The sequence below is a fragment of the Herpailurus yagouaroundi genome, unplaced genomic scaffold (assembly GCF_014898765.1).
Source record: "Herpailurus yagouaroundi ecotype Mexico unplaced genomic scaffold, PumYag 190, whole genome shotgun sequence".
In the NCBI taxonomy this organism is placed as follows: Eukaryota; Metazoa; Chordata; class Mammalia; order Carnivora; family Felidae; genus Herpailurus; species Herpailurus yagouaroundi.
In genome coordinates this window covers 34,374,932-34,399,828 of record NW_024412421.1, presented here as the reverse complement: position 1 = coordinate 34,399,828, position 24,897 = coordinate 34,374,932, and the positions used below count along the sequence as shown (strand labels likewise).

Below are 24,897 nucleotides of genomic sequence, written 5' to 3'. Positions count from 1 at the left end.
AATAAAAGCCAACCAGTTAGGAAGCTGTGACGTGCGGGAAGGCCAGGCGCGCAGCTGGCGGCCTTGACTTGCGGCTGCGGTCACGGCGGTGAGACGAAGCCGCTGACAGACCCGTTCACGGTGTGAACGCTGTCCTCGTCGCCATCAAGAGCCTGCGACGGCAGGCGCTCTGCGGGACGAGCGACCCACAGAACGCAGTCCGTGGAGGAGCAAACCTCAAGGCTGGGTCTTCTCTCCACGGTAACGAACCCACTGTCTAGCTGGCCTTGGAGAAGTAAGGGGACACGCTGGTTTCAACTCCCAAAAAGGAGGGCAGGGAGAGGCGAGGCGGTCCTCTGACTCTCGCCCCGGGTCTCTGGGCGAGCGGCTAGCCCCAGCTGGGCGAGCCGGCTGACCTGAATATCCTAGGTTTTAACTTGGGTAGAGAACTCAGGAAATGGACCCTTTGCGGTTCTCCTTTTGGTAACGTAAGAGCTTCTTAGCAACCCCCCCCCTCCCTTTTTTGGCAATGAGAAAATCATAGCTGACTCCATTTCACTGTACAAATAACTTAGACGATCAGGGTCTGATACTCCTACCTTTGGTTAAACACACACATGCACACACACAGCAGGTGCAATCTGAACCGTAACGGGGCCCCTCTTACACGTCTATCAATATTGCTAAAATTAAAAGCTAAACACATACGAAGCTGCGTCTCAACAACGTCCTGTTTTCCAAGCAGGGACCTTCCTACTTGAGAGGACGAGCCATCCTGGCTCACTGTGACTCACACACCCACCTCCCCACCCGCCCCTGAGGACAGCCAGCGAAAATCTGAAATGCCACTGAGCCTCCAGGGCTCCTGGCTTTCGACACGGTACCTGCCGGGACGGGAAACTCTCTTCTTGGGTATAATCTGATGCTTTCTGCACGGAGTCTACGGTTCCTGAGTTTACCAGAAGAGCTGTTAGGGCTTTTAGAGCAAAGCGACCGTGTGTGTGCACGCCCTGTTCACACGCTGGGACCTCTGACGGCGTCCCCCGTCTGTCTGCTCTGGCCGGGCCCCGGAGGGAAGAGACCGCGTTACAGGGATAGAGGAAAACCGCGGTGGGGCGGGCGGCCTGCCGGCCTGCTTTCTAGGTGACGATGGCCAGAGGCACCGGAGGGCACAATGCCACCACCAGGAGACGGCATCATGCACTCTGAGGAGGACCCAGGTCTCTGGCAGGGTGTGAGCAATGCCGGGGTCAGACCCGTAGGGACAAGGAGTGGAGGGTTGGTGGTGGGGGGGGGGGCCCCACCCCCCCCTTCCTTCCACCTTCAAGGGCTATTTCAAGAGGCCTAAGTGGCCGGGGGGACCTCAAGATCATTTCTGAAGCTAAAGGGCTTGGAAAAGCCCAAAGCAGTCAAAGCTGCATTTGGTCCTGCGGGCCCTACCCCAGGGGGAGTATTCCGCGTCGCGCCCCCCAGCACGCTGGGAAGTCTCAGAACCCACTTTTCTGCCTCCGGAAATCAGACCAAACTTCTATACAAAAATCTTATATATACAGGGATAAGGGGATAAGTCTTCTGTGCACCTTAGAATAAAGCAACGCGTTTCAACTACTAAGAGATGACTGATAAAGCCAACGACACGGCAGCTAAAGGGAGAGCCTTGCGGGGGGCCTCGGACAGACCCCTCCGTGTGGCCCTGATTCTGCACATGGGGAGGGGAGCACAGCACGTCCAGGGGGCGTGGTGGAGCGGCTCAGCAGGGGACCCATCATCTGAAGCAGGCACTGGAGGGGCCCACACACCCATTCATCTGACCTTCGTCCTGGAAATGCATTCCGTGGAGGCATGCACCAGCCCTGGGGCCCAACACTGGCTGGGGGGTCGGGGGACCTCCAGTCTGTGTGACCTGTCCCAGCAACAGGGCTGTGCTTTGTTTGGTGACACTGCCAGACCGGCTGCTGTCACACACACACACACACACACACACACACACACACACACACACACGAAGCCATCATAAAAACGAACTGAGTTTCGGGACCCGGTCTTTGGCTGGCAACGTTGCTCAGATCATACCAAGCCTTCCATCGCCTCTCCCGTCACCCCCAAGATGCGCGTGCAACAGCTCAGACGACGCGTGCTCGTCTCTGGAACACTCCAAGGAGGCATCCCACGAGGGAAAGCGTTCCGGCACTGGCCGGGTGGGTGACTACAAGGCATGTAGTTGCTGCGCTTGAGAGGAGACCGTAAGGTAATGGCCGAGAGTTGAGGAGGTAGGGGGGGGGACACAGGAGGGGAGGACTTGGGGAAAGGAGAGAGCCCGCCAGGCCCACTTCAAGGTCAGTGCCCAAGAGGGGCGGGCGGAGGCAGAGGGATCCAGACTGATGGCCACGTTCACGCCGGGGGAGCCGCAGGCCGGACGCCTGCCATCAGGGGTCAGCCCTCGCGGGTCACCCCTCACAGGGGTCAGTCACTCCCCCGCTGTGCCTGGCACAAACCCGGGGAGAAGAGCCGTGGTTCCCAGACACCAGATGGGAGACGAGGGGGCGGCTGCAGAGTCTGCAGGAAAGAGGTCACGTGGCGTGCGAGCTAAGGAGCCTCACACCTGCCACCAGAAGCCGCCCCTGCCCGGCTGTCGGTAACACTGGCACAGATTTCTCCGTCATCTTTGTCTGCTTTCGGAGAGCGTGGTGGTCTCGCGGCCGCCAGAGAAACCTCTCTTTTCTGGGTCTCTTCACGGGACACACAGCCCATGCTTCCCCCAGGGAGCGAGCGGCAGAACCTTCTCTGCTTCAGAAGGAAGCCGTCGGCCGAGCAGGCACGCTGCAGACACGTCCGTGCTGGTGTGGCTCTAACACAGCCGCGCGGAGCCTGCGAGGTCCCCAGGGTGCCCACAGCCCTGACCGGGCCTCCTCTCCCTCCCTCCCTAAAACAGGAAGGGTCTCTTTCCTCCTGGAGCTTCCTGTGACTGCAGTTCCCGTCACACGGTGGGGACCCGACAGAGAGGCGGCGGGAGCCCCGGACCCACCTGGCCCGCCCTGAGAGACCCACGGCCCCCTCGGCCCCCCCACTGTGGGAGCACCCCCTACTCCGTCCCACTGCTGAAGAAAAGGCTCCCAGATGGTCGCCAGTGACTGCCCGGGGTCACTGGCCAGCTCGTGAGGTCCTTCTCCGCATCCGCATGTGCACCCCACCCTCTCTCTCTCTCCTGCTCGTCCGCTTGGTCCTATGTCACAGGCCTGACACTCAGGAGTACGGACAGTCACCTTGGATTTAGCCATGTAACCCCAGGGACGCTTTGGCATGTGGATGGGGGGAGCATTCAAGGCAGAGGGTGGGTGGGGAGGTCGGGCAACCAGATTCTTCTAACTGCTAGTTCTAGAGCAGCGTGGAGTGGCTCTGGGTGCTGCTGATGTCATGCAGGGTCATCGGGTGGGGTGACAGCCAGTCGCTGGCCCAGGAGAGTGGCGGGTACCCTCAGTCCTCCTGGGGGGGTGCCTCGGGCAGCCTCCCGTGGCCTACTCAGCGGTCATCTGCTCGATGTGGTCGCTCAGCAGCTTGTACTGCTCTGCAAAAGAAAACAACGTTAATTCTCAGAAGAAAGACGTCGACACGGGCAGGGAGGTCCTGCCCCCTCATCGACCAAGCAGGATCTCGCCAGGAACGGCGAACACTGGCTTCTGAAGACGGGCAGGGCCACCGAGCCCTCGGCGGCCAGCACACTGCACGTCTGGCTCCTGGAAGGGGGCTTCTCGGAAAGCGGGTGCCTCTCCTCGTGGAAATGACGTGAGGCCGGGGAAGGCACCGTGCTGCTGGACGAACGGCACCGGGGCACCCAGGCCCGAGTCCCACCCACCGCACAGCGCTGCCTGGCGGGCAGGGGCCAGTGTGCTTGCCCAGCCCCGTGGGGCTGATGACAACATTCCGGGACGTTCCAGGGAAGCACTGGGCATTCTCCTGCCTCCTCAGGCCACTCCTCTGTGGCCCCTTTAATTTGGTGCAGGATGGAGGGCTTTTGTTTTTGTTTTTGTTTTAAAGAATACCGGGTGAATCCAAATTCGTCTAAGTACTTAAGTGGAAGGCTTTTTAGGCCACGAGGGAAAGTTTTGGTAGCAGGTGGGATGACCCACAGAGGCTGTCTGCACTAGCGGATTAGGGGAGCGGACATGTAACGCAGCCTCTTTCGTTACAGAGGTCAGAGCTTCTAGAGAAACCTCGAGACCCCCTAAGCCCGCCCCCGCCTTCTCCGCCTGTCCCCATACCTCTCGTGGCAGTGTGGCTCAAGAAACAAAACCGGGCATACGGTGGCCGCTTAGGGGAGGCAACTCGGGGTCGGAGCTTGGCCACGGTCAAGTTCAGAGTCCGAGCGCCAGGTTACGTCTTGGTCTTTGGCGCTGCTCGTAAACACTGAGCTGGTAAGCGCCCCCCGCCCCGACCCCAGCCCACCCCACCCCACCCTGGCCAGTCCTGCTTATGCAACGACAAGCGTCCCACGCCTCTGCACAGAGAGGAGAACAGGACCGGTGAACCTGCCGGACAGTTTAGCACATTTCTAACTGAAACAGCGGCAATGCTTGGAGCGGGGTGGGAAACTCCCAGCAGGCAGAGCGCTTGTTCCTGAAACCTGACGCCCCCGCCCGCCTCCGGCCCCCGCTCACCCTCGTCCAGGTTGCCGATCACCGCCTGCTTCTTCAGGAAGTCGCTGCACAGCTTTTGGTTCAGCCCGAACGCCAGCATGTTGTGAGTGAACGTGCTGGGGGGAAACACCCGTGAGCTAGCACCCTTCCTGTCCCCCGGGGGAGGAGGGGGAGCCGGGGCCCGACACGCAGCCCCCCGGAAGGTGCTAGAAGCGAGACTCAGCGGTGGCGTCCCCGGCCAGCCGACACCCTCACCGCGGGACCGGGGTTAGGAGGTGCGTTCACTAGGAACCGGAATCCAGCCTCGATGTCACTCGTCGTGTGCTTTCGAGCCATTTGAGGACACGCAGCTACGACGACGTGGTGTCACGGAGGCGTGACGCCGTCAGGGACGGCACCCCCTCTGCCAAGCGTCTCCTCTGGGGGCCCCTTGTCACCGCAGCTGGGCACCACGAGGACGGGTCTTCCCGCAGGAGAGAAGCCCAGCTCGGCCCCGCCCGCCCCCACTCAAGTCAGGGTCCCCCCGGGGTCCCGGGTGGGGTGGCCGTCCCGGGCCCTCACCCCAGCTGCCCGAAGGTGATGTTCTCGTTGAAGCGCAGGCTGTCGGTTCTCTCCTCCTGGGTCATGTGGCACCACTTCTCCCTGAAAGCACAGGTGACAGGAGAGGGTCTCAGGACCCGGTCGCATCCCCAGACGCTCGCCCCCTGCCCTGGTCTACAGGTGCTGCCGGTGCCCGAGCGCGGCCTCCCTGACGCGGACAGGGAGCCCCGTCCCCAAAGAGCCGCTTGCTCTGCGTTCGCGCGACGCCTGCCCGGGTTCTGACACGCTGCCTGGGGAGCCCAAACACACACTTAATCGCCTCGTCCTTCCCGGGACGAGGAGACCCCAAAGCTCACACGCTTTCTACTGACCCAGAGGTGACGTGTGCTTTGTGCTCGCCCAGAACGTTCTCTAGGAGACGAGAACACCACCCTCCGTACCCTTCTCCGTGGTTCACGGACGGGAGGTCCCGGGCCCATCCGACAGGCAGAGAGATGGGCAGAGGGGACAGGGCCCTACCGGCGCCCCGGGGGAGCGGGCGTACAGAACCCATCGGGGAGGCTCGCAGGCTGGCGCCACGTCTCCAGGCCTCCCTGGCTCTTTGGTGGGGTCCGCACAGCCTCTCGTGGCCAGGAGGCCCGGGGAGCAGGGGAGGCTGGACGCGCCGAAGGCCACGCTGCCCTGTTAGGCGGGGTCTTGGCGCTGCTGCCTTTCCCCACCCTGGCTTCGGCGTGGCCAAGGTTTAGGCTCCATGCCCCTCCCCAGAGCACACAGATAAGAGCCCGGTCTGTCGGGGGCCCCCGCACACCGTCCCCCACGACCACCGTGAAGAGGCGCTAGGCCTCCGGCACCAAGTGAGAGAGTAACGCGGTGTGCGTGTGGCTGCGCACGTGGAGGCCTGAGGACGGAACCACCCGTCCCATGTGGGGGCACAGACACCAGCCCGCACAGCGTCTGGGGTGGGGAGGGGGTTCTCTGGGCGGCATTAATCCTGTGTCGCGACTGAGAGCCGTCTCCAGCAGCTCTCTGCAGTGTGCCCCCTCCCCTGGCGGGGCGCCCCTGTCTCCAGGGGACCGGGGTCCGTCCAGCCCCAGCACGGACCGCTCCGTGCCCGGCCCCTCGGGCTGCCGGCAGGGGCAGATGCGTCTGTGGAGGAGACGCGCGTTTAAGCCCATTTCCCCTTAAAACTTAAGCTCTGGGTGATGAGTCTGACTCGACCAAGGTTAGGAGAGAGAGAGAAGCGGAGGGAGAGAAGAGGCGGAGTGAGGGAGTGAGGGGTGGGGGCAATGGAGAAGCCAAAGGAAGAGCAAAAGAACCAAGAACATCGAATCTTCGCTGCTCCCCACCCGCCGGGCCCAGGGCCACTCCGGCCGCTGCGGCTTAGTGGGAGGCCACAGGACATCAGGGGCACGAGAGCCGTGAGGGGCGGGGTCACTCCCCGTCTCCTCGTGCCGGTGACAGGACGCCCATGAAGAAACCCAGAATATGCTTCCAGGCATGATGCTCATCCCATCCTGTTCTCCTTCCCACCCTTTCCCTCCAGTGGTTACCCTTAGGATTGTCCAGGCCCACAAATCCCCATTCCACCATCGGGCCTGCCGTGTACAGTTGCACAGGCTGTGCAGTGCACAACCCCACACCATGTAGGAATGACTCAGGGGCTCTGACCCTCCTGACCTGGATGCAAAGGTGATTCTTTTTGCCATGGCTAGGGCTAGAAGTGGGACATTTACTCTGACCTCTGAAGAACGAGGTGGGAGGTCATTAGCAATCCACTCATCAGGTGACGCCCGCAATCAAACCAATTCCTTACAACGGAGTTCAACACCCAGTGCTGGTCGAGGTCTCACAGCACACGGAGAGCAGAGTGTGTGTCTAAACTGCCACAGTGGGAATTTGGAGGTGAGCAACAGACACCTTTGGAAAAGGAGGCTTTTCCGCCTCGGAGTATCATCAGCCGAGTTTACCAGGAAGCAGATGGAATGCTGGAGGCCGCAGGTTGCCCAGGGACCCAGAGCCCACCCTCCCACCCCGATCTCGAAGGAACACTCGCCCTTCGTCCGGGCGAGGCCCGGGGCGTGTGTGTGCGGTGGGGGCGGGGGACAGGTCCTAGATGCGTGGGGTCCGAGCACGTCTGCTCTGGGTGAGAGGGCCCAGGGGGCCCGGAGGCCGGCATCCCCTGGTGGGCTCCGTGCCGACCAGTCTGGAGGTGGCCGGGATGTTCCAGCCCTGCTGGGCCTCAGGCGCGGTGCTAAGAAGCCTTGCCCTCGGGAGGCCGTGGCTAGTCGCGCCCCCACCCACAGAGACTGTGGGAGTGCGGGGGGCTTTGTCCTAACGGGGGCATCCCAAGCCCAAGTGCTTCTTTTAAAGCCATCATAAGGCTGCCCAAGAAACAAGATTTCTCATAAAACAATAAGCACTAAAAATACATCACCGATTAAAGGAAGCACACTTTGGGAAGTTTCCAGCAAAGAAACAATCATTGTATCAGAAACCGTATTTTGAAGAGGCAGGCCTTTCACTCTGAAAATATATTACAAAACATCTCTGACAAATACGAAGGTCAAACGATTCAAGTCAGACCCCACTGTGGCTCGAAGGAAGCAGCCCTGTTCTAGGCCTTTCTCTTCAGGGACCCCCCCCCCCCACACACACGCACACACAGACTCCATGCCGCATGGTGGCCGGGAAGGAGGGGGCGGCTGTCCTCCCTCCCTGTGGCCCCTGCACACCTGGGCGCCTGGCCGCGGAGAGGCAGGCGCTCCGCACCATCCATGGCTTCAAGCCGGGACCGGGTTCCCCGGCGTGAAGTCAAGGCGGGGGGCTCGAGGGCGGCTTAGGAAGGGCCGGAGTGGCCAGGGCAAGGCTGGAGTCGCACAGAATCGGACTTCGCGGCTCACTCTCTGAAGCGACCCCGGGCCTTCTGGGGTCTCGAGTGCCCTATCTGTTTCCTCTTCCTGGTGCTCTGTCCTCTGCGACCTCCCACCCGTCGCCCGGCCTGTCCCAGGGCCGGGCGTGCCCCCGAGTCTGGGCTCCGCCCCCCGCGGCAGCTAGCGGGCAGCTCCCGCCCTGAGGCGGCCCTGGCGGGGACCCGGGCCCTGTTAACATGAACAAAGTCACGTGGACACACACCTCTTCTTCTCCTCCTCTCCAGCATCCCCTCTGGAGCGGCAGCAGAAACAGGTAAACAGAGGAACATGTCAAAGTCATGCAAGATATGTGGATGGAAAAAAGAGAACAGCGAAAGGGGAGCGTTATTACAGGCAGAAACAGAGAGACGCAGAGAGACGGGGTACTCGAGACCGTTCGTCCGCTGGGGGCCCGACAGCTACACAAGCGGCAAGAGGAGACCCCGTCCGCCTACAAGCATCTAAGCATTTCCTGCAGCCTGGCTTCCTGGCAGAGCGTGGAATTCTCTCTCTAGAATCTCCCGGATGGTTCCAGCATCTCCCCGCTCGGCGTGCTCCCTCCGCCTCCCTCGGGAAAAGGCAGCCGCAGCACGCCGCAGGCCACCCCGCCCCGTCAAGGTGAGCTGCCCCCCAAAAAGAAAGGCTGCACTTGGGATCCCCCTGGTGCTAGCGGACCGGTCTTAAACGGCACGCACGTGCTCCCTCCTGCCAGGGAGAGTGACTGGGGGTGGGGTGGGGGTCTCCCCCGGTTAGAGAGGTTCAGGGGCTTCAGGGTCCCATGACTGGGGAGGGGGCCAATAAGGGGACGCGGGACGGGGAGGGCTCCGCCGCACTTTCCTGCCCAGCCGCCATACACAGTGGGCAACGTTGGCTCGCTGTGGCCAGAGAGGCAGTGACCTCCGGCCTCGGTGCCTCCGTGGAATGGTTTACAAAAGGGGTCTCCTGACGTGGCAAGACCACCCTCGGGGACGCTGGGGAGGTCTGTTCAGGCTGCAGACCAGAGGTGCAAGCTGAACGTAGCAGCTGTGTCTCCAGACATCAGCTCTCTGAGCAGAGTCCGCGGCGGGGGCGGCCAGCCCTGCGCCCCACGGTCCTGTGGCCGCGGTTCGTGCTCAGGATTCTGATTTCTTACAGCGACAGGCAGAGCGGAGCCTGGGGGGTCCCGATGGTTTCATTCTGGGGGAGTAGGCGGTTTTTAGGAGGGTCAGGGCAAGTCATGCTAGAGCCCAGGGCAGAAAGCGCTCATGCAAGCTGCGGACCCCCACCCACGAAGCTGTGCGTGCCCAGGACCCTCCAGGCAGCTTGCGGGGCACCGGGGTCAGAAGGAGTTGAATGAGACACAGACGCCATGGACTCAGCCATCCTGCTTTCCTCTTCAGAAACCGGAAAATAAAGCCACTCCCTGGTCTTCTCCCCCAAGGCGAAGCGAGCCCAGGCGTTGCCCTACCTGGTGGTGGGAGACCGTTTTCTCCTCTCACAGTGCACAGCGTCAAAGAAAGCCGCGTTCCAGAACCTCAGCGTGTGCCTGCGAGACAGAGGTGTGCGTAAGTCCTCTCCGGGGAGGGCTGGGAGGCGGGTCTCAGCACACGGGAGGGCTAAGGACGCAGTGTCCCACATCTGTAGGGGTTTCTGATGAGCCTCAGACGCGGAGCAGAGAAGAAAAAAAAAAAACGAGCATCCGCCTTTGTCCCAAACCGAGGTGGCGCTCCTGGCTTCCGGCCAAGGGTCACGACAGCACCTGCACCCCTCTCCCAGGACAAAGGCGCAACGCGGGCGGTGTGTGGGCAGGACGGCGGCCGGGTGGGCGAATCCTGCATCCATCGGGCCAGAGCTGAAGTTACCACCCGCGGGGCACGGACGAAGGCCGTCTTCCGCTTCTGCACCCGTGCTGGGCCTCCCAGAGGAAGCGGGGCATTTGGGGGCACCTGCTACCTTAGGTCAGGGTCTAGTAACATAAATGGGAACCCGGCACCGACAGGCCACGTGCAGAGAACAGACACGTTCCCAGGAACACACGAGTCAGAAACGTTCTCCTTAAAGAACCACGTGTAGGGCGTGTGGGCCAAATCCGGCCACTGCCCCTGTTGGTGTCAGTCAGGTTCTACCGGAACACAGCCGTGCCCGGGCACATTGTCCGTGGCGGCTTTTGCACGGCAACAGCGGAGTTGATTACTTGCCCGCAAAGCCTGAAATTTTTGTCGCTTGGCCCCTTCTAGAACGGGGTGCCAAGCCCGCTGCAGGTGATAAGGCAGCAGCCGAGTCGCAGCCCAGAAGGCCCGCGACAGAGCCCCGGACAGGTGTGACGTGGCCGGTAGCTTCTCCCTGCTTCCGCGGAACCTGGCCACGCTCCTGTGCCAAGTTCTCCTGGGGCCACACGGCGGTCTTCGAGGGAGGGGCGCGTGGGACACCCCGAGGGCTCTAGGTGCTGCCTCTCTGCCCGCTTGTGAGTGAACACAACCCAGGGACGGGGAGGCTCCGGAGGGACTACAGCAGCACAAGAGGTCAAACAGAGCAAATGACAGAGGGCAAGGTTTCCCCTGACCACCGGTCTTTCGTTGTAATGACGACTTTCGTCTCTACACGTACGGAGGAAATAGCTTTACTGGGATAGAAGTCACATACCGTGAACTCAGTCTTTTAAAACAGACAGTTTCACAGTTTCTAGTGTATTTGGAGTTGTGCCACCATGACCACTATCTACTTCCAGAACACTCCTCATGCCCCGTCCGGCACCCCCGTCCCCATTAGCAGTCTCTCCCCTCCCCCTACTCACCTACACTGCCTCTGGGGACGTGCCTGACCTGAACCGTCTCCTACGAACGGCATCAAACACCAGCTGGTCTCTTCCATCTGGCTTCGTCACTGGGCTAACTATTTTCCAGGTCCCCCACGCTGTCACCTGTCAGTGACTCTTTACGTGGCTGAATACCGCGTGTCGCATTTCGCGTGTCCACGTGTGGACACTTGGGCCCGCTCCACCCTTCGGCTATCACACACCCATGTGCGTAAGGTTTGCCTTGAGGACCCGTCTTGGCTTGTTCTGAGCACACCGTCGCTCACTGGGTGACTCGACGCGTAACACTTTGGGGAACTGCCAGGCCGTTCTACACGGCGGGCGGCCCGGTTTACATTCCCACCGGCGCCGGAGGAGGGTTCTGATCTCCCCATGGCCTCACGGACACCTGCCGCTGTTCGCCTTTTTGACTGTGGCCCCCCTGGCGGGCAGTGACCACGGTTTCTGGGGGAGATAACGGTGCCGGGGCTGCGGCCTTACCAGATGGGCTGCTGCTTCAGGTGCGTGTACAGGTAGATCTTTTCCCCCTTCCTCTCTTCCTCCAGGCTGCACACGGTCACTGCGGGGCGGGAGGCCGGGGTGAGAAAGGCCGACCATGGCTCTGACTGCAGCCACGTGTTGGCGAGCCCCTCGGGGACCCTCCCGGACAGGGAGTTTGGTTCCTGAGTCCTCTCCCCAGAGAGGCTTTCCCCAGAAGTCCAACACGAAATGACCGACCGGGTGGAGAGAAGTCAGGGGTCACGCACGGCATCATATGCTGCCGGGGGGGGGGGGGGGGGGGGGCCCGGACCTGACAGGGCCCGGGGGCGGGGTGGGGATACCCCAGTGGCTGGGTCACAGGACCAGGGGCGCTGTGGTGGCCACACCCGGGCCCCCGCCGGGAGCACTCACCGGTCTTCTGCGGCTTCTCCTTGGGCTTGCCCTCCTCCTCCCTGGGGGAGAGACACCACAGCGGTGACAAAGTGACCCCCTGCACATTTTCTCAGCTCTACACTGCTGAGCCCGGATTATGTCTTGTAAGCGATGGGTACGTTTACTGCGACTGTCTCTGAAAAAGTGTCATTAAAGCAACGCTACGTTTACCAATTGCCCGTCTTCCAGAATTAAGATGCGGCATTTAGGCTACCTTGCCCCATTTTCTCTGAATCCAAAGCTGCCTGCACCAGACGAGGAACGGAGCCAAGTCATGGTGGAAACCCGCCATCGGAGGTGACAGTGGGGACTGCAGGGGGTGGACGGGCACCGGGAACCCGGGCACTCTCTTGCTGATGTGCCCCCTTTCCTGGGAGGTCTTCACTTCGACACCCCGTTCTCAAGTGTCCCGACCCAGAAGGCTCCCAAGCTCCTGTAGGAGAACAGCTGTCCCGGGGACAGTGGTCTCTCCACTGCCCACTGACCCTCACCAGAGGGCTTGTGATCCCGCTCCTGCCCTCAGGCAATTTCCACACGCTCCCCATCAGTCCCCCAGGGGACACCCCTGCCCAGCAGCCAACCCAATGGCATTTGCAAAGCACAGAAAACTCGGGGTGAGGACTCACACGGGGCCGGCCGCCACGCTTCCTGGGAGCGACTGGCAGGCCCCCAAGGTCACCAGACCCCCCCCTGCCAGGCCAGGGCCTCCCCGCCACCGCCACTGGCGGGCCTAACGCGCCCTCTGCCGTGGGTCCCAGAGGGACGCACACCCGGCGACACCTACTCTGGTTTCCTGACCAGGGGTCCCTTCAGCTTGGTCTCCAGCCCCCCGAAGAAGCCCTTGACGTTCTCCGTCTTGGCCGACGTGTTCTTCAGCAGCCGCTCGGCGATGTCCTTCTTCTCTGCCAGCCAGCTGTTGGCGGACTTGAGGTAGGAGTCGATGCTCCCCACGGGTTTCTCCTTGGACTCGGGGGGCAGCAGCTGCGGCTTGCCTGGAGGGGGGAGAGGCGGGAGGGGGCAGGGATGGAACCACACTGCGTGGCAGGAGCCGTTCTGTGGCGGCGGCCGCGACACGCAAAGGCCCCCAGACGCCCGGGAAGGCGGAGGGTGACGCCTACTGTGTACGAGAGGGCAGCCAGGCGCACAGGGGCTAAAAGAAACAGGTGAGGAGCCAGCCCCGAAGAAGCTGGAGGGCCTGAACCAGGAGCGTGGCTTCCCGGGAGACGACGGTAAATAGGCCAAGGCCCCCTGCAGCAAAGGGTCTCCTGCAGGACACGGCGCCCCCTACAGGCAGAGGGTCTACCCGAGGTCAAGGCGCCCCCTTACAGGTCAATAGGTCTCCTGCAGGTCAAGGCATCCCCTACAGGCAAAGGGTCTAGTCGAGGTCAAGGCGCCCCCTACAGGCCAAAGGGTATCCTCTGAGTCCAGCTGCCCCCTTCGGGTCAAGGCACGCCTAGAGATCAAGACCCTACCTCAGTCAAAGATACCCACTTTGGGGCAAAGTGCCCCCTCAGGCTAAGGTGCTGAGTGTCCCCTACTAATGTAAGCTGCTCTGTGCACAGATGTGACTCAGACGAGCCGCGTCCGCTGTTCTTTGAGAAGGAGGAGCCACGGTTTGGACCAGGGGATCCCATGGATGGAGGGCCCGCCCAGTGCTGGCCTGGCCTCGAGCGGAGGCCGCCTGACCAGCTGTCGCCAGCAGAAGCGACGCATGGCGAGGATGGGCAGCTGGGAGCGGAGAGAGGGCGAAGCCACGCTGCAGAGGACGTGGGGTTACAGCACGAGAGCAGACCCGTGTGTCCTGGGGGGGGGGCCCCCCCGGGAGGCCAGGCTCAGCGCTGCCCTGACCCGGCTCTGGTCCACACACAGGCCCCAAGTGGCCTTCTGCCTACGGCAGCCTGAACGAGTCCCTCTGTCATGCCCAGGGAACTTCACACAGGGAGCCTCGAGCTCCGATTACCAGAAAGTTCCAGCGCAATGAGCCAGGAGACCTGTCAGATCTCAGGATGAAGAAGAACCCACACTCTTCGTGAGGGCCTCTCCAGCCCACACCCAGGGATGCTTTCCTCCCTAAGACCCTGGCCCGCCCCCCCCATCTCTCTTCAACAGCCATCCACCTCCATTTTGCTAAAACATGAAACTGATGTCCTCACATCCTGCTATTCCCGAATAGCAACGTCCCGCCAAACGAACTTATTCTCTCTCCTCCGAGCTGCTGGGTGGTCTCCTCCCTACCATGACCCACGACACAGACCGCGTCTTCTCCTGTTTTAGGAATCTCACTCATCAGGTGCTATTGTTTTCTGGAAGCCTCACGCCTTTGCCTTTAATCGGGAGGAAACCCTCACTTGCTGTCACGTTACAGGTTGACAAGTCTGGGGTCTCCACGTTTGTCCCCACGGCCGCCGCGTCCCTGGGCCTTACCGATGTGGTAGTAGGTGAAGCACATGGTCATGAGGTTCTTGGCAGGCCCGAAGTCGTCCATCTGGTGGCACCTGATACGGGAAACGAGGCTGACTGAGTAAAAAATTGTTGTGCCCGGTTTTCTCCCTGCAAGTTCATGAAACAAGACCTGGACGTTTTGTAAGCACGTCCAAATTAATACTTCACTCCCCAGATGCTGTGGAGAGGCAACAAAGATAATCCTCAATTAGGTGAGTTACCCACGGGCACACAGCTGGGGACGGCTGTGATCCTGGGCGGGAAGGCGTTCTTGGCCTCTCCCTCAGCCCTGGCCTCCCTCCCTTCGAGGCAGAACAGGAAAGGCTCAGCACGCTTAATCCTACACACAGGAGCAGCGCCAGGACTGGAAGTCGGGCCTCGGGTCTCAGGCCAAAACCACTGGCCCCAGGCCATGCGGCCCTCCAGCCCCTAGTTCTCAGGAATCAGCAGTGAGTTAGAGGGTCCATGCTGTCCGTGGTTTTCGGTTACATCAGAACTGAAGTTACAGACACTGAAGTTCCTGAGTTAGGTCGGAATCACCGCGAGGGCAGTTAAGATGTGGACTACTGGGCCCACCCCCAGAGTCTGGTTGTGTGGGCCTGGGGCAGTTGGCCTAAGAACTTGCATTTCTAACATACTGCCTTGTGAAGCTGATGTTCTGATGCTCCTGGGCCCCGGGACAGCACTTTGAGAACCACTGGGAATATGAATATCTCCCTGCCCTACGTCACTTGCTGAAAAATCTAATTAGTATACACAAGAACCTTTCTATACTCAAAAATGTTCTCCAGATGTAAAGGATTATCATTATTGTATTGTTCTTACTATGTTAAGATGTATGAGCTACACAGAGGTCCGGTCAACTCAGCAAGCGGAAAGGGGGGGGGCGGGAAATCTTCAAACAGGGGCCCCGTCTGCCGCTAGGAATGTGCACTGCGACAGCTGCAGATGTGACGGTGACGTCTAGCAGCACGTGAGCCAGGGCAGATGAGGGAGAGGAACAATCTACCATCCAGAGGGCATGAGTCGGAGAAACGCTGATACGTTCAGATATCAGAACATCACAGAGCCGTCACAAATGCAGAAGTGCGTGTGGGTGCAGTGCCTTTCCTGGAAAGACACAGGTTCTCTGGGGTGCACACCATCCACAGGAGTCATTGTCAGGGGGAAGACCGCAGGAGCCAGGGCAGGGCTGTATAAAGGGGATCCCCTCTCCATTTTAGGCGCTGTGCCTCCCTATCCTGTGCTTCTGCACTTTTCTTTCCCATTTAGTTCCTAACCTTGGATGAGTATTATTAAAAAAAAGTCGGTGGACTTTATCTAGACAGTAGGGTCAGGGCCAGTTAGCTTGCAATATAAAAAGAATATAAAACTTCACTAAACTGCCAATAAAATCATAAAAGACTATAAATAAAAGTAAAAATGAGGGGCGCCTGGGTGGCGCAGTCGGTTAAGCGTCCGACTTCAGCCAGGTCACGATCTCGCGGTCCGTGAGTTCGAGCCCCGCGTCGGGCTCTGGGCTGATGGCTCGGAGCCTGGAGCCTGTTTCCGATTCTGTGTCTCCCTCTCTCTCTGACCCTCCCCCGTTCATGCTCTGTCTCTCTCTGTCCCAAAAATAAAATAAACGTTGAAAAAAAAAATTTAAAAAAAAAAAAGTAAAAATGAAAGACATTCATAAGCTAGATATTTTTAAAAAACTCATAAACTTTAAAACTTAGTAAATATTTAAAACACATTACAAGGTTTCTTTCTTTTCTCCCAACCACACACAAAAATATATACACTCGCAAAGCAATGGGGGAGATTCTGTGTTTCGGTCCGGTTGGAATTTGAAGGCAATTTCCTCCCCCCCCACCCCAATTTTATTTAAGGGAAAATTCAAAGGAAGTGGAGAATGAAATACTTCTGTCGCCAAGCGGAACAGGTGCAATCTCTGTAAAATACGGATTCGTGAGAATTCCTATCAATGTGACTGGAAGCTGAGTGGTCTCGGTGCCGGTGAGCCTGTTGTGCACAAGACAGCTGGGCCTGCTTGGAAACTGTGGGGGGCGCCTGTGAACTCCCCCCCCCCCCCCCCCCGCCGCCGCCCCTTGCCAGCTCCGAGACCCAGAAGCCCCCCACGGGAGCCTGTCTTCAACTTGGGACATTCTGAGCAAGCGCCGGAAACATGGGGATCCTCCTTTTTACGGTCTTTCCCCTCCAGTCCGTGCTCCACGTTCGTGGGGGAACAGAGAGAGGTGAGGGGACAGCCAGACACAGGGGGGCTAAGGGTCACAAGAGCAGCTACCTTTCTGCGGGGAGGAGGGAGTTTTCAAGCCTGGAAGGACAATGGGGACATGGGGACAAGCCACGGGGCTGCTTTGAGGCCATGATGACGGGAGGAGGGTAAGCGGGGGCACAAATGACTGTCAGGTCGGGGCTTCCCCCCCAACCCTGTCCTTTCCCACCCACGTGCCTTGCCTCCCCTCCCCCGCATCGGTAAAGCTGCTGTCCAACGTCTCCAAGGCAGAGCCACACCCCCTCCATTTCATGCTGGGGGGAGGGAGGGGGGGCTGTCGCCTGCTCTGACGCAGGTCCAGGATGGATGACGTGGGTCTGGCAGCCCTAGAGCCCCGCGGCCTGAGGGGGAGAGAGCCCGAGACTCACTCACGTGGCTGCCTCCCCCACGCACACCCCCTGCGGGGACTACTGTGCTGTCTGTGATAAAAGGCTCCAGCGGGGCCTAATTAGCACGCAGGGCAGGCTGCACTCATCGGGTCCGATCCGATCATTAGGTGCGCGGTTGTCTATCTAGTTGGAAGCACTTCAGGGCAGAAAATCAAGAAAACGCCACCGCCCTGCACAGGAGGGCAGGGTCAAGGGCGTGTTATCCCAGCCTGTCCCGAGGGCCCTGGCGGAGGGATCTGCTCAGGCCCGGGTGCAGTCCCCTAACCTCTCCTGCGGGGGGCCTGCGGGGAGGACCCAAACTCCCTCCCGCGAGAGGCCGGCACGGCCTTGCCTCTCGGTGGATGCCGGGATTTCCGAGCAGGCGCTGTAAGGCCTGGGTTAGGACGGGGCAGGACGGGGGTCGGGGGGAGACACGCTCGTAGGACAAAGGCTGTGAGCAACAGCACGACTTACTCGAACAGGACGACGGCGAAAGACTGCACCAGGCGGTAGAAGGTCGCCTCTGAGACGCACTTGGAATTGCAGCGCTGTCCAGGAACAGGGCAGACGCGTCACGGGGGCGCAGGTGGCACAGGGCTTGCCGCGCCGGGCACCGCTAGACACAGCCGGGCCCGCGAGCCCCCGGCGGTAGCAGCCCCGCCTGCGCTACGGGAACCGGGACCCCGAGCAGAGCGCTGGCCCAGACACACGACCGTCGCTCGGCAAAGCCCAAGCCGACGTCTTCCCACGTCTCCTCGGAAGTGTGAAGTCTAGGGATGCGACACACCCGCCCACACAACACAGAACAGTTTGGAGGGACTAAACCCCCCCAAACGGCAACACGGCCGATTTCTGGGTTGTAGATTTATGGGTCGCTTCTCTATTTTTGCTGATCTGCATCTTCTAATTTTTCTTGGAGCCACTAAATTGTGATAAAGACACTTTAAAAGCCGGGGCGCCTGGGCAGCCCCATCGGTGAAGCCTCCGACTTGGGCTCAGGTCATGATCTCATGGTTTGTGGGTTCGAGCCCCGCATCCGGCTCTGCGCTGACGGCTCAGAGCCCGGAGCCTGCTGCGGATTCTGGGTCTCCCTCTCTCTCTGCCCCTCCCCTGCTCACGCTCTGTCTCTCTCTCTCTCCTTCAAAAATAAACATTAAAAAAAATTAAAGTAAAAAATACTTTAAAAGCTAAGAGTTTAAGCCACTTTACAGAAAAAAAAGGACCTAGCAGGTATTTACAAAAAAAAAACTCTTCTGAATTTACATGGCTGTCACTGCCTTGATGATCTTTGTAAAAACTGAATATTATGGGTTATTGAATAAAACTATGCATGGACACAGTCCACAAACTTGCCCTTAAAAAACTTGTCCCGGGCACCTGGGTGGCTTAGTCGGTTGAGCGTCCGACTTGATTTCGGCGCAGGTCATGATCTCACGGTGGTGAGATCGAGCCCCACGTCAGGCTCCGCACTGGACTGTGGTGCCTGCTTGAGATTCTTTCTCTGTCCCGCTGCCCATCTCCCCCACTCACTTGCTCTCTCCCTCTAAAATAAAATAAATTGTAAGCAAAACACAACAAAACTAACTTGTCTGTCATTTCACGCACTTAAAAGACCAGTTTGCTCACGTTTCTTTCTAGCGGGGGGCATCTACACGAGCTACTCTTCCCACTTCCCGCCATTCTAACTAGGCGTTTTCAGAACATCTTTGAGTAGGTTTTACTTGTTTTCCTGCTGGGTCATCTCCCTGGACTCTTTCCTCCAAAGCAGGTGAGGCAGACGTGGCCAGAGTGTCCCACATCACCAGCACCTGCCGTCACCACCCCTCACCTGGGCGCTCACGTATCGAGCAAACCACTCCCGGCCTTTTCCATTCTCACTGCTACAGTACTCCCCAAACTTGGCTTTCTCCTCCTGGTCCAAGTCCTCCCTGAAAGGAACAGAGGAGAAGAAAGCAACTTTCAGTCCTCTGGAACAAACACGGCCACAGCAGGGGACAGGGGGGGAGGAGGAATGAGTAAGTACTGCCCTGCCCCCCCCCCCACACCCCTTTCCTGGCCCCGGCTCACCCCACCCTCAGGCGACCCCCACAAGGAAATGGGGTCGTTTCTATTTCAAAGACAGGAGACTGGCTCAGGGGACCAGACACGGCAGGAGAGTGGCAAATGGGAGCTCCATCCAGGCGTCCCGGCTCCAAAGCCCATGTCCCATCCCCTCGGTCCTGCCTCCCGTGACATGGGAGCACCGGCCGGGGTCACACGACCCTCTGAGGGCCTGGTTCTCTAGCTCAGCCGCCTTCCCACTCATTGGTGAAGTCAGCACAGAACCACAGCACATTCCAGAACACCTAACTTGCTCAGCCCCAGCAGGACACACTGCCTTGATTCGGGGGTGACGGTCAGTTACCATGAGGACCCAGCCTGCTCCCCTCTCTGACGATCCTGGCTCTGTGTGTGAGGGAGACTGGGGGACCCTGGAGGGGGTGGGGGAACCGAACGCTCCCCCGACCTCAAACCACTTCTGATCACTCTTCGTGGAAAGCCGATACGCTACCCCACATGTAGAGGCAAAACAAAGGAGCGGCAGAAGGCTGAGGCTCAATCAGCTCGTGCGATTTTTCATTTATTTAAGGTTTTGTGGGAAACATCTTGGTCTCACTTATCCCAAAATACCAACACCAGATGAAACAGGAGAAGGTGCCAGCCGGTTTGCAGCGATTTCTGGAATGCTCTCGAAGACGCGTCCAGCTCAGCTGTCCTGCTCCGTACTGCTGACGGGCTGTGGCAAATATAGATCGGCCTTCCCGACAGATTAGCAGGCTTCTGGGCTTCCTCCCCTTTCATTAACTGGGTGTGCTCAGAGGAAGCTGACTCATTCCAGTGTTAGTCAAACAGAATTAGGAGGGAGCCAGATCTGCTCTCCCAGAATGCGTTCAAAATCAAACACGAATGCATGTTGGGAGAGTCCGATGTTCGGATTTCACTGAGCTCTTCCCTTTTTTCTTTTCCCTTTTCTTCATGTTTTATTATCATGTGTTTCAGAATTTTAAAAAGATTTATTTATTTTTCAGAGAGAGACAGAGCACGAGCAGGGGAGGGGCAGAGAGAGCCGGAGACAGAATCCGAAGCGGGCTCCAGGCTCCGAGCTGCCAGTGGAGAGCCTGACGCCGGGCTCGAACCCACGAACTGTGAGATCATGACCTGAGCCGAGGTCGGGCGCTGAACCCACTGAGCCACCGGGGGCCCCTGGTCTTCCCCCCTCTTCTAACTGCGAAGAAAACGGAGACACACCTGGCAAAGGCAGGCGTCAACCTTGCCAGATTACAAACAAGGGACCCAAAGCACGGTAGGAAATAATGCCTCTGCACTGTCAACAGGCAGAAGTTCCTACTGTGTTAATAAAACTGGAAACTTGTCCTGTGGGGTCCTCAGCTCCTCTCACCGAAGGGCGTGTACAGAGAGTGCAGAGGTCGGGTTAGAATGCAGATTCAGACTCAGTGGGCCTGGCTGGGGCCCGAGATCCGCACTTGCCCCAAGCTCCCGGGACGCTGATGCTGCGGGTCCACAGACCACAGACGGGAGGCAAGGCCGCCAGGGACTAGCGGGCGGCCGGGACGCAAGGCAACGGCTGACGTCGGAAGCCCAGGGCTTTGGGTTTGCGCCCCACCCCCACGTGGAGATATGGACAAGCGGGGGCCCACCCACAGACACCCCCTCCTCCGCCTGATCCCAACCCCCCTCCGCTCCGTGTGTTCCCTTGCCAGGGTGCCTATTTACACCCCAAAAAACTGTGAAGGAAAGGCAAGAGAGAGGAGCAAGCGGGGCGCCTGGGGGGCTCGGTCGGTTGGGCGCGCGACTTCGGCTGGGCTCATCATCTCGCAGTTTGTGAGTTTGAGCCCCGCGTCGGGCTCTGTGCAGACAGCATGGAGCCTGCTTGGGATCCTCTCTCCCTCTCTGTCCCCTCCCGCACGCGGGCTCTCTTTCTCTTTCAAAATAAATAAATTAAAAAAAAAAAAAAAAAAGAAAGAGGACCAAGGAAGGGCCCCCACCCTGGCAGCTGCTGAAGGCCCCGCTGCCCACGAGCACGAAGGGGAGTCTGGGAAACGGAAAGTTTCCGGCCTCACCGGCAGGTGCGGAAGCACGAGCCCCACCCCGACCGAGAGCCGCGTCCCGGGGGCTCACCCTCCAGAGAAGATCTTGTCCACGTAGCCGCGCATGAATTCCCGGAGCTCCTGGGTCTCCTCGTCCTCGGCCGACTCGGCGCTCTGGTTGGAAGAGAAGGACTCGTTGGAGGAGGAGCGGCGGTACTGGTCCCAGGACGGGTGTGAGGGCAACTCGCCCATGTCATTCTCGCTGTCCGCGGACTCCGTGGTCTCGCTCTCCGAAGCCCCGTCACCCTGCGAGCTGTCCCCATCCTGCAGCTTCGGAGGCAACGCCTCCAGGGGCGAGGGCGCCGCTGGCTCAGTCCCGAAGTCAAGCAGCGCACCCACGGGCACCTCCGGGGCCTCCATGGTTTGGGGGGGATTCCAGGCGGACCGCGTTCCCGGGGACGTCAGTGGGAGCTGGAGGCCACGCACACGAGCTGCTCGGGCGCTGCTGGCCACCAGGCGTCCTCTGGGGCGGCTCTCGCGCCCTAAGGCATCTAGAAGGGAAGGCACATCAGCGTTACCACTACGCCCGCGTAAGGGGAACGCAGCTCTGAGACTCCAGACTCCACCGAATCAGCGGGGCCCCAAGATTCCCTGGATAGGGAACAGGCTCCAGACGTCCAGAATTCGGGACGTCTCTACATGGACATCATTTCGTCACCGTCTACTTTGCTGTCACACGCCTGGCACGTGGTAGGCACTCGGTAACTCTTTGTCGAATAAACGCACGAATAAACACCAACGATCGGGATTCCTCCAAGCTCAACAGACTTCCGAGGCACCGGGCCTGCTGGCCCTCCCCCTGCTCTGGGCCACCAGAGTGATGCCACTAAACAAAAAGGCTGACCCCGGGCTAGAATCAGAACATCACCAAGGACACACGGGCCCGCTCCCTGCCGTTGGAGTCAGCGGCCATGGGAGATGGTGTCGCCCAGCTCGGCGGGAAAAGCCGCCTCTGCTAAGCACGTGGGGCCCCTCGGCTGCCGGCCTGGCGTCTCTTCCCTCCCGGGCTCCTTTCTGAGGAGTCTTCCACTCAAGACCCAGAACCTCCGCAGGCCGCCACACAGACGTCCCTTCTCGCGTCCCTCGCACGCCCTCCGATGGCTTCTGAGTATCATGTGCTGCCTGGACCCCCCTGCTCCTTCCTGCCCCCTCCCTGCACACAGCCGGCTGGGGGACGGTGTGCATCTGTGGCGCCCATTCCTTCTGCCGCTCCCCCTTCCCGCTCCGTGCCTTCTTCCCGCCTCCCCCTGCCCGGATGCCGTCCATTGCCCCGGGCTGACACAGCCCCACCTCTCCCGAGCAGCTCACGCCACCCCTGTTCAAAAGTATTCAGCGATTCCTCTGCGCCCCTCCGTATTTTATTTGCACCCATTTGCAATTCCGTTAGCTTCACGGGAAGATATTAGCATCTCTGCTTATCCCTCTGGAGTAAGAGCCCCTGGAGCACCTGTGTAGCGATCCAGCCTCCAGCACGGTCTCGACTAAGGGAGTGTTGGCCGCACGTCTGTGAATGGGTGGACACAGCTGCCCGTGAATGTGCTCGAAGGGCCGGGAGGGTCCACGATGGGACCGGAACCTTCGCACCTAAACGGGGTCTCCTGGCTGCCAGCTGGGGAGTCACCCTCCGGTTCTTCGACCCCCCTCCCGGGTGAGGAGCGGCAGACAGCTCAGCAGGAAGCGAGATCTCGCCCTCCTTCCATGTCAGCTCCCCCAGACAAGAGCGACCTCAAGACGGGACACGTCCTTCTCCTCACCCTCGGCAGACCCCAAGCATCTAGCCGACAGGTGGCCAGCGACACGGCCGCAATGCGTCTCCTGAGTGTAATTCAATATCAGAACCGCCTCTGCTGCCTGTTAAGAGCTTGATGCTCACAAATCGATCACGGGCTCCTCCGAATTCCCCAGCCCAGGATATTTTTAAATGCCCTGAGTCAGGGAGATGGAACGCTGGCTCCTTGCTCTTGGAGTAACAACGACACATCTTCGGTAGAGTCCTACGAAGCTTGCGCTGGCCCAAAAAAGAGAAGCGAACATCTCCACTTAAAAGAACCTTCTGGGCCAGGAGAGCAACGTGGGGTTTTTAGGGGTTCAGGAGACAGCGCTACCACTCAGAGAGGCAGAGACTGAGGAGTGATGGTCTGGAGCTGGGGGCGGCCCTGACTCCCCTCCCACCACCTGTGCCCACGGGCTCTGCTCTCTGGGCCGGGGTCTCCCCGACTGAGACACTGTGGTCTAGCTTGAATTCTCTTTTTTTTTTTTAAGTGGGCTTCATGTCCGGCATAGAGCCCCAAATGAGGCTCAAACTCATGACCCTGAGATCAAGACCTGAGCTGAGATCAAGAGTCAAGATGCTTAGCCAACAGAGCCCCCCCAGGTGCCCCAGTCAGGCTCGAATTCTAAGATCCTTGTGGCCACGACCTCCTCAGATTCTCCAAAGCACAGAAGACCAGCCCTGTAACAGCACACTGGATGTTAAAAATGGGAAAATCACACACTGGCAAAATGTGTGCAGTCAGGATGACGGAATTGGGTCCGTAATATCTGTATCAGAAATCCACCCACCCCAACCCGACCGAAAACTCTGTATTCGAGTAGATACACAAACTATTCAAATAGGCAAGTCACGAAGGAGAAATACTAGGCCATTCTTCGGCCAACACTAATAACCACACAGGCAGATAAGCAAATTAAAACAATTAGGTGCCATTAGGTACTAAGTTAGCAGAAACTCTAAAATGCAATCTAAACGCTGATGAGGATACGGTCAAGTTGATACCCTCAAGTAACCCTGACAATAGGGAAAAATAAGGCTCTAGAAACTATTTTCATTTATGTATTTATTTATTTGTCTGTTGGTTGGGTTATGTAATCTGCGCACGCACCGTGGGGCTCAAACTCATGACCCCCAAGATCAAGAGTGCTGTGTTCTTTCGACTCAGCCAGCCAGGTACCCCTGGAAAGTATTTTCTATAGCTCTTACTTTTCTATCCTCTGATCCAAGAATTCAAATGCTAGGAATGTATCCTAAGAAAATAATTCAACTCAAAGCTGGTTACGTGGAGAAAAATGCTCCCTGTAATAGCAGTATTTCTTTTTTTATTTTATGTTGATTGTTGAGAGACAGAGAGAAAGAGACAGAGCTCGAGGAGGGGAGGGGGAGAGAAAGGGGGGGAGGCACAGGATCCGAAGCACGTTCTAGGCTCTGAGCTGTCCGCACAGAGCCCAATGCAGGGCTCGAACCCGTGAACCGTGAGATCATGACCTGAGCTGAAACTGGAGACTTTACTGACGGAGCTACCCAGGGACCCCAGCAACAACAGTATTTCTAACCCTGATAAATTGGGGGGGGGTGGGATCTAAATACAGGAAACTGGCAAATAAATTCTAACAAAGTGATGCAACAGTAATCAGTGATGATGCAGTTGGAAACAATTAGAACGTGAGGGAATGATGTTCACTTCACAGCCAAGTAAACAAAACGGTCTGCAGTCAAAAATATTTCCTGCGCGCCCCACCCCCCCCCCCCCAACCCAGCATGCCGTCCTCTGGTCTGGCTGCTGCGAATATTGTAGGGCGTGAATTGCAATCTTCTTATGTAACAGTGAAGCATACGTACAGAAAAGGGCTGGAAAAGACAAGTGCATTATAGTCCTGGCACCTTTCGATTTTGTTCTACATCAGAGGACGCAGTCTGTGAACAAGTAAAAATTCCGAGGGAAAGGGAAACAAACTTCCGTACCTCGAGACAGTGTCACGCGGTGGGACAGGCTGCACCCACGTACCCAAGCAGAACCCCCAGCTTCGGGGCTTGGCGATCAGATCGAATTATCACAGTTATTTCTGGTCCAGCCTGAGGCTAGCAAGCGGCTCTCCCAGCGTCTCCCTACCTCGAA

General features: G+C 59.0%; 1 protein-coding gene across 4 annotated transcripts in view; it reads right to left on the bottom strand.

Moving 5' to 3' along the window:
- Positions 1-1,993: 1,993 nt before the first annotated feature.
- KIAA0513 (KIAA0513 ortholog) overlaps positions 1,994-24,897 on the bottom strand; it is a 59,893-nt gene continuing 36,989 nt past the window's right edge. For 2 of the 4 annotated variants that reach the window (XM_040443251.1, XM_040443252.1), the window contains exons 2-13: positions 21,036-21,495; positions 18,685-18,784; positions 17,331-17,404; positions 14,193-14,263; positions 12,553-12,760; positions 11,748-11,788; positions 11,337-11,415; positions 9,510-9,587; positions 8,286-8,315; positions 5,175-5,255; positions 4,635-4,729; positions 1,994-3,544 (exon numbers count right to left, since the gene is read on the bottom strand). In XM_040443251.1, coding sequence (XP_040299185.1) covers positions 3,495-3,544; positions 4,635-4,729; positions 5,175-5,255; positions 8,286-8,315; positions 9,510-9,587; positions 11,337-11,415; positions 11,748-11,788; positions 12,553-12,760; positions 14,193-14,263; positions 17,331-17,404; positions 18,685-18,784; positions 21,036-21,364 — 1,236 coding nt within the window. In that variant the 5' untranslated portion in view covers positions 21,365-21,495 and the 3' untranslated portion in view covers positions 1,994-3,494. Of the gene's footprint in view, positions 3,545-4,634; positions 4,730-5,174; positions 5,256-8,285; positions 8,316-9,509; positions 9,588-11,336; positions 11,416-11,747; positions 11,789-12,552; positions 12,761-14,192; positions 14,264-17,330; positions 17,405-18,684; positions 18,785-21,035; positions 21,496-24,743; positions 24,879-24,897 lie in introns of those variants that run through there. The other 2 variants (XM_040443255.1, XM_040443256.1) reach the window with 2 other exon arrangements.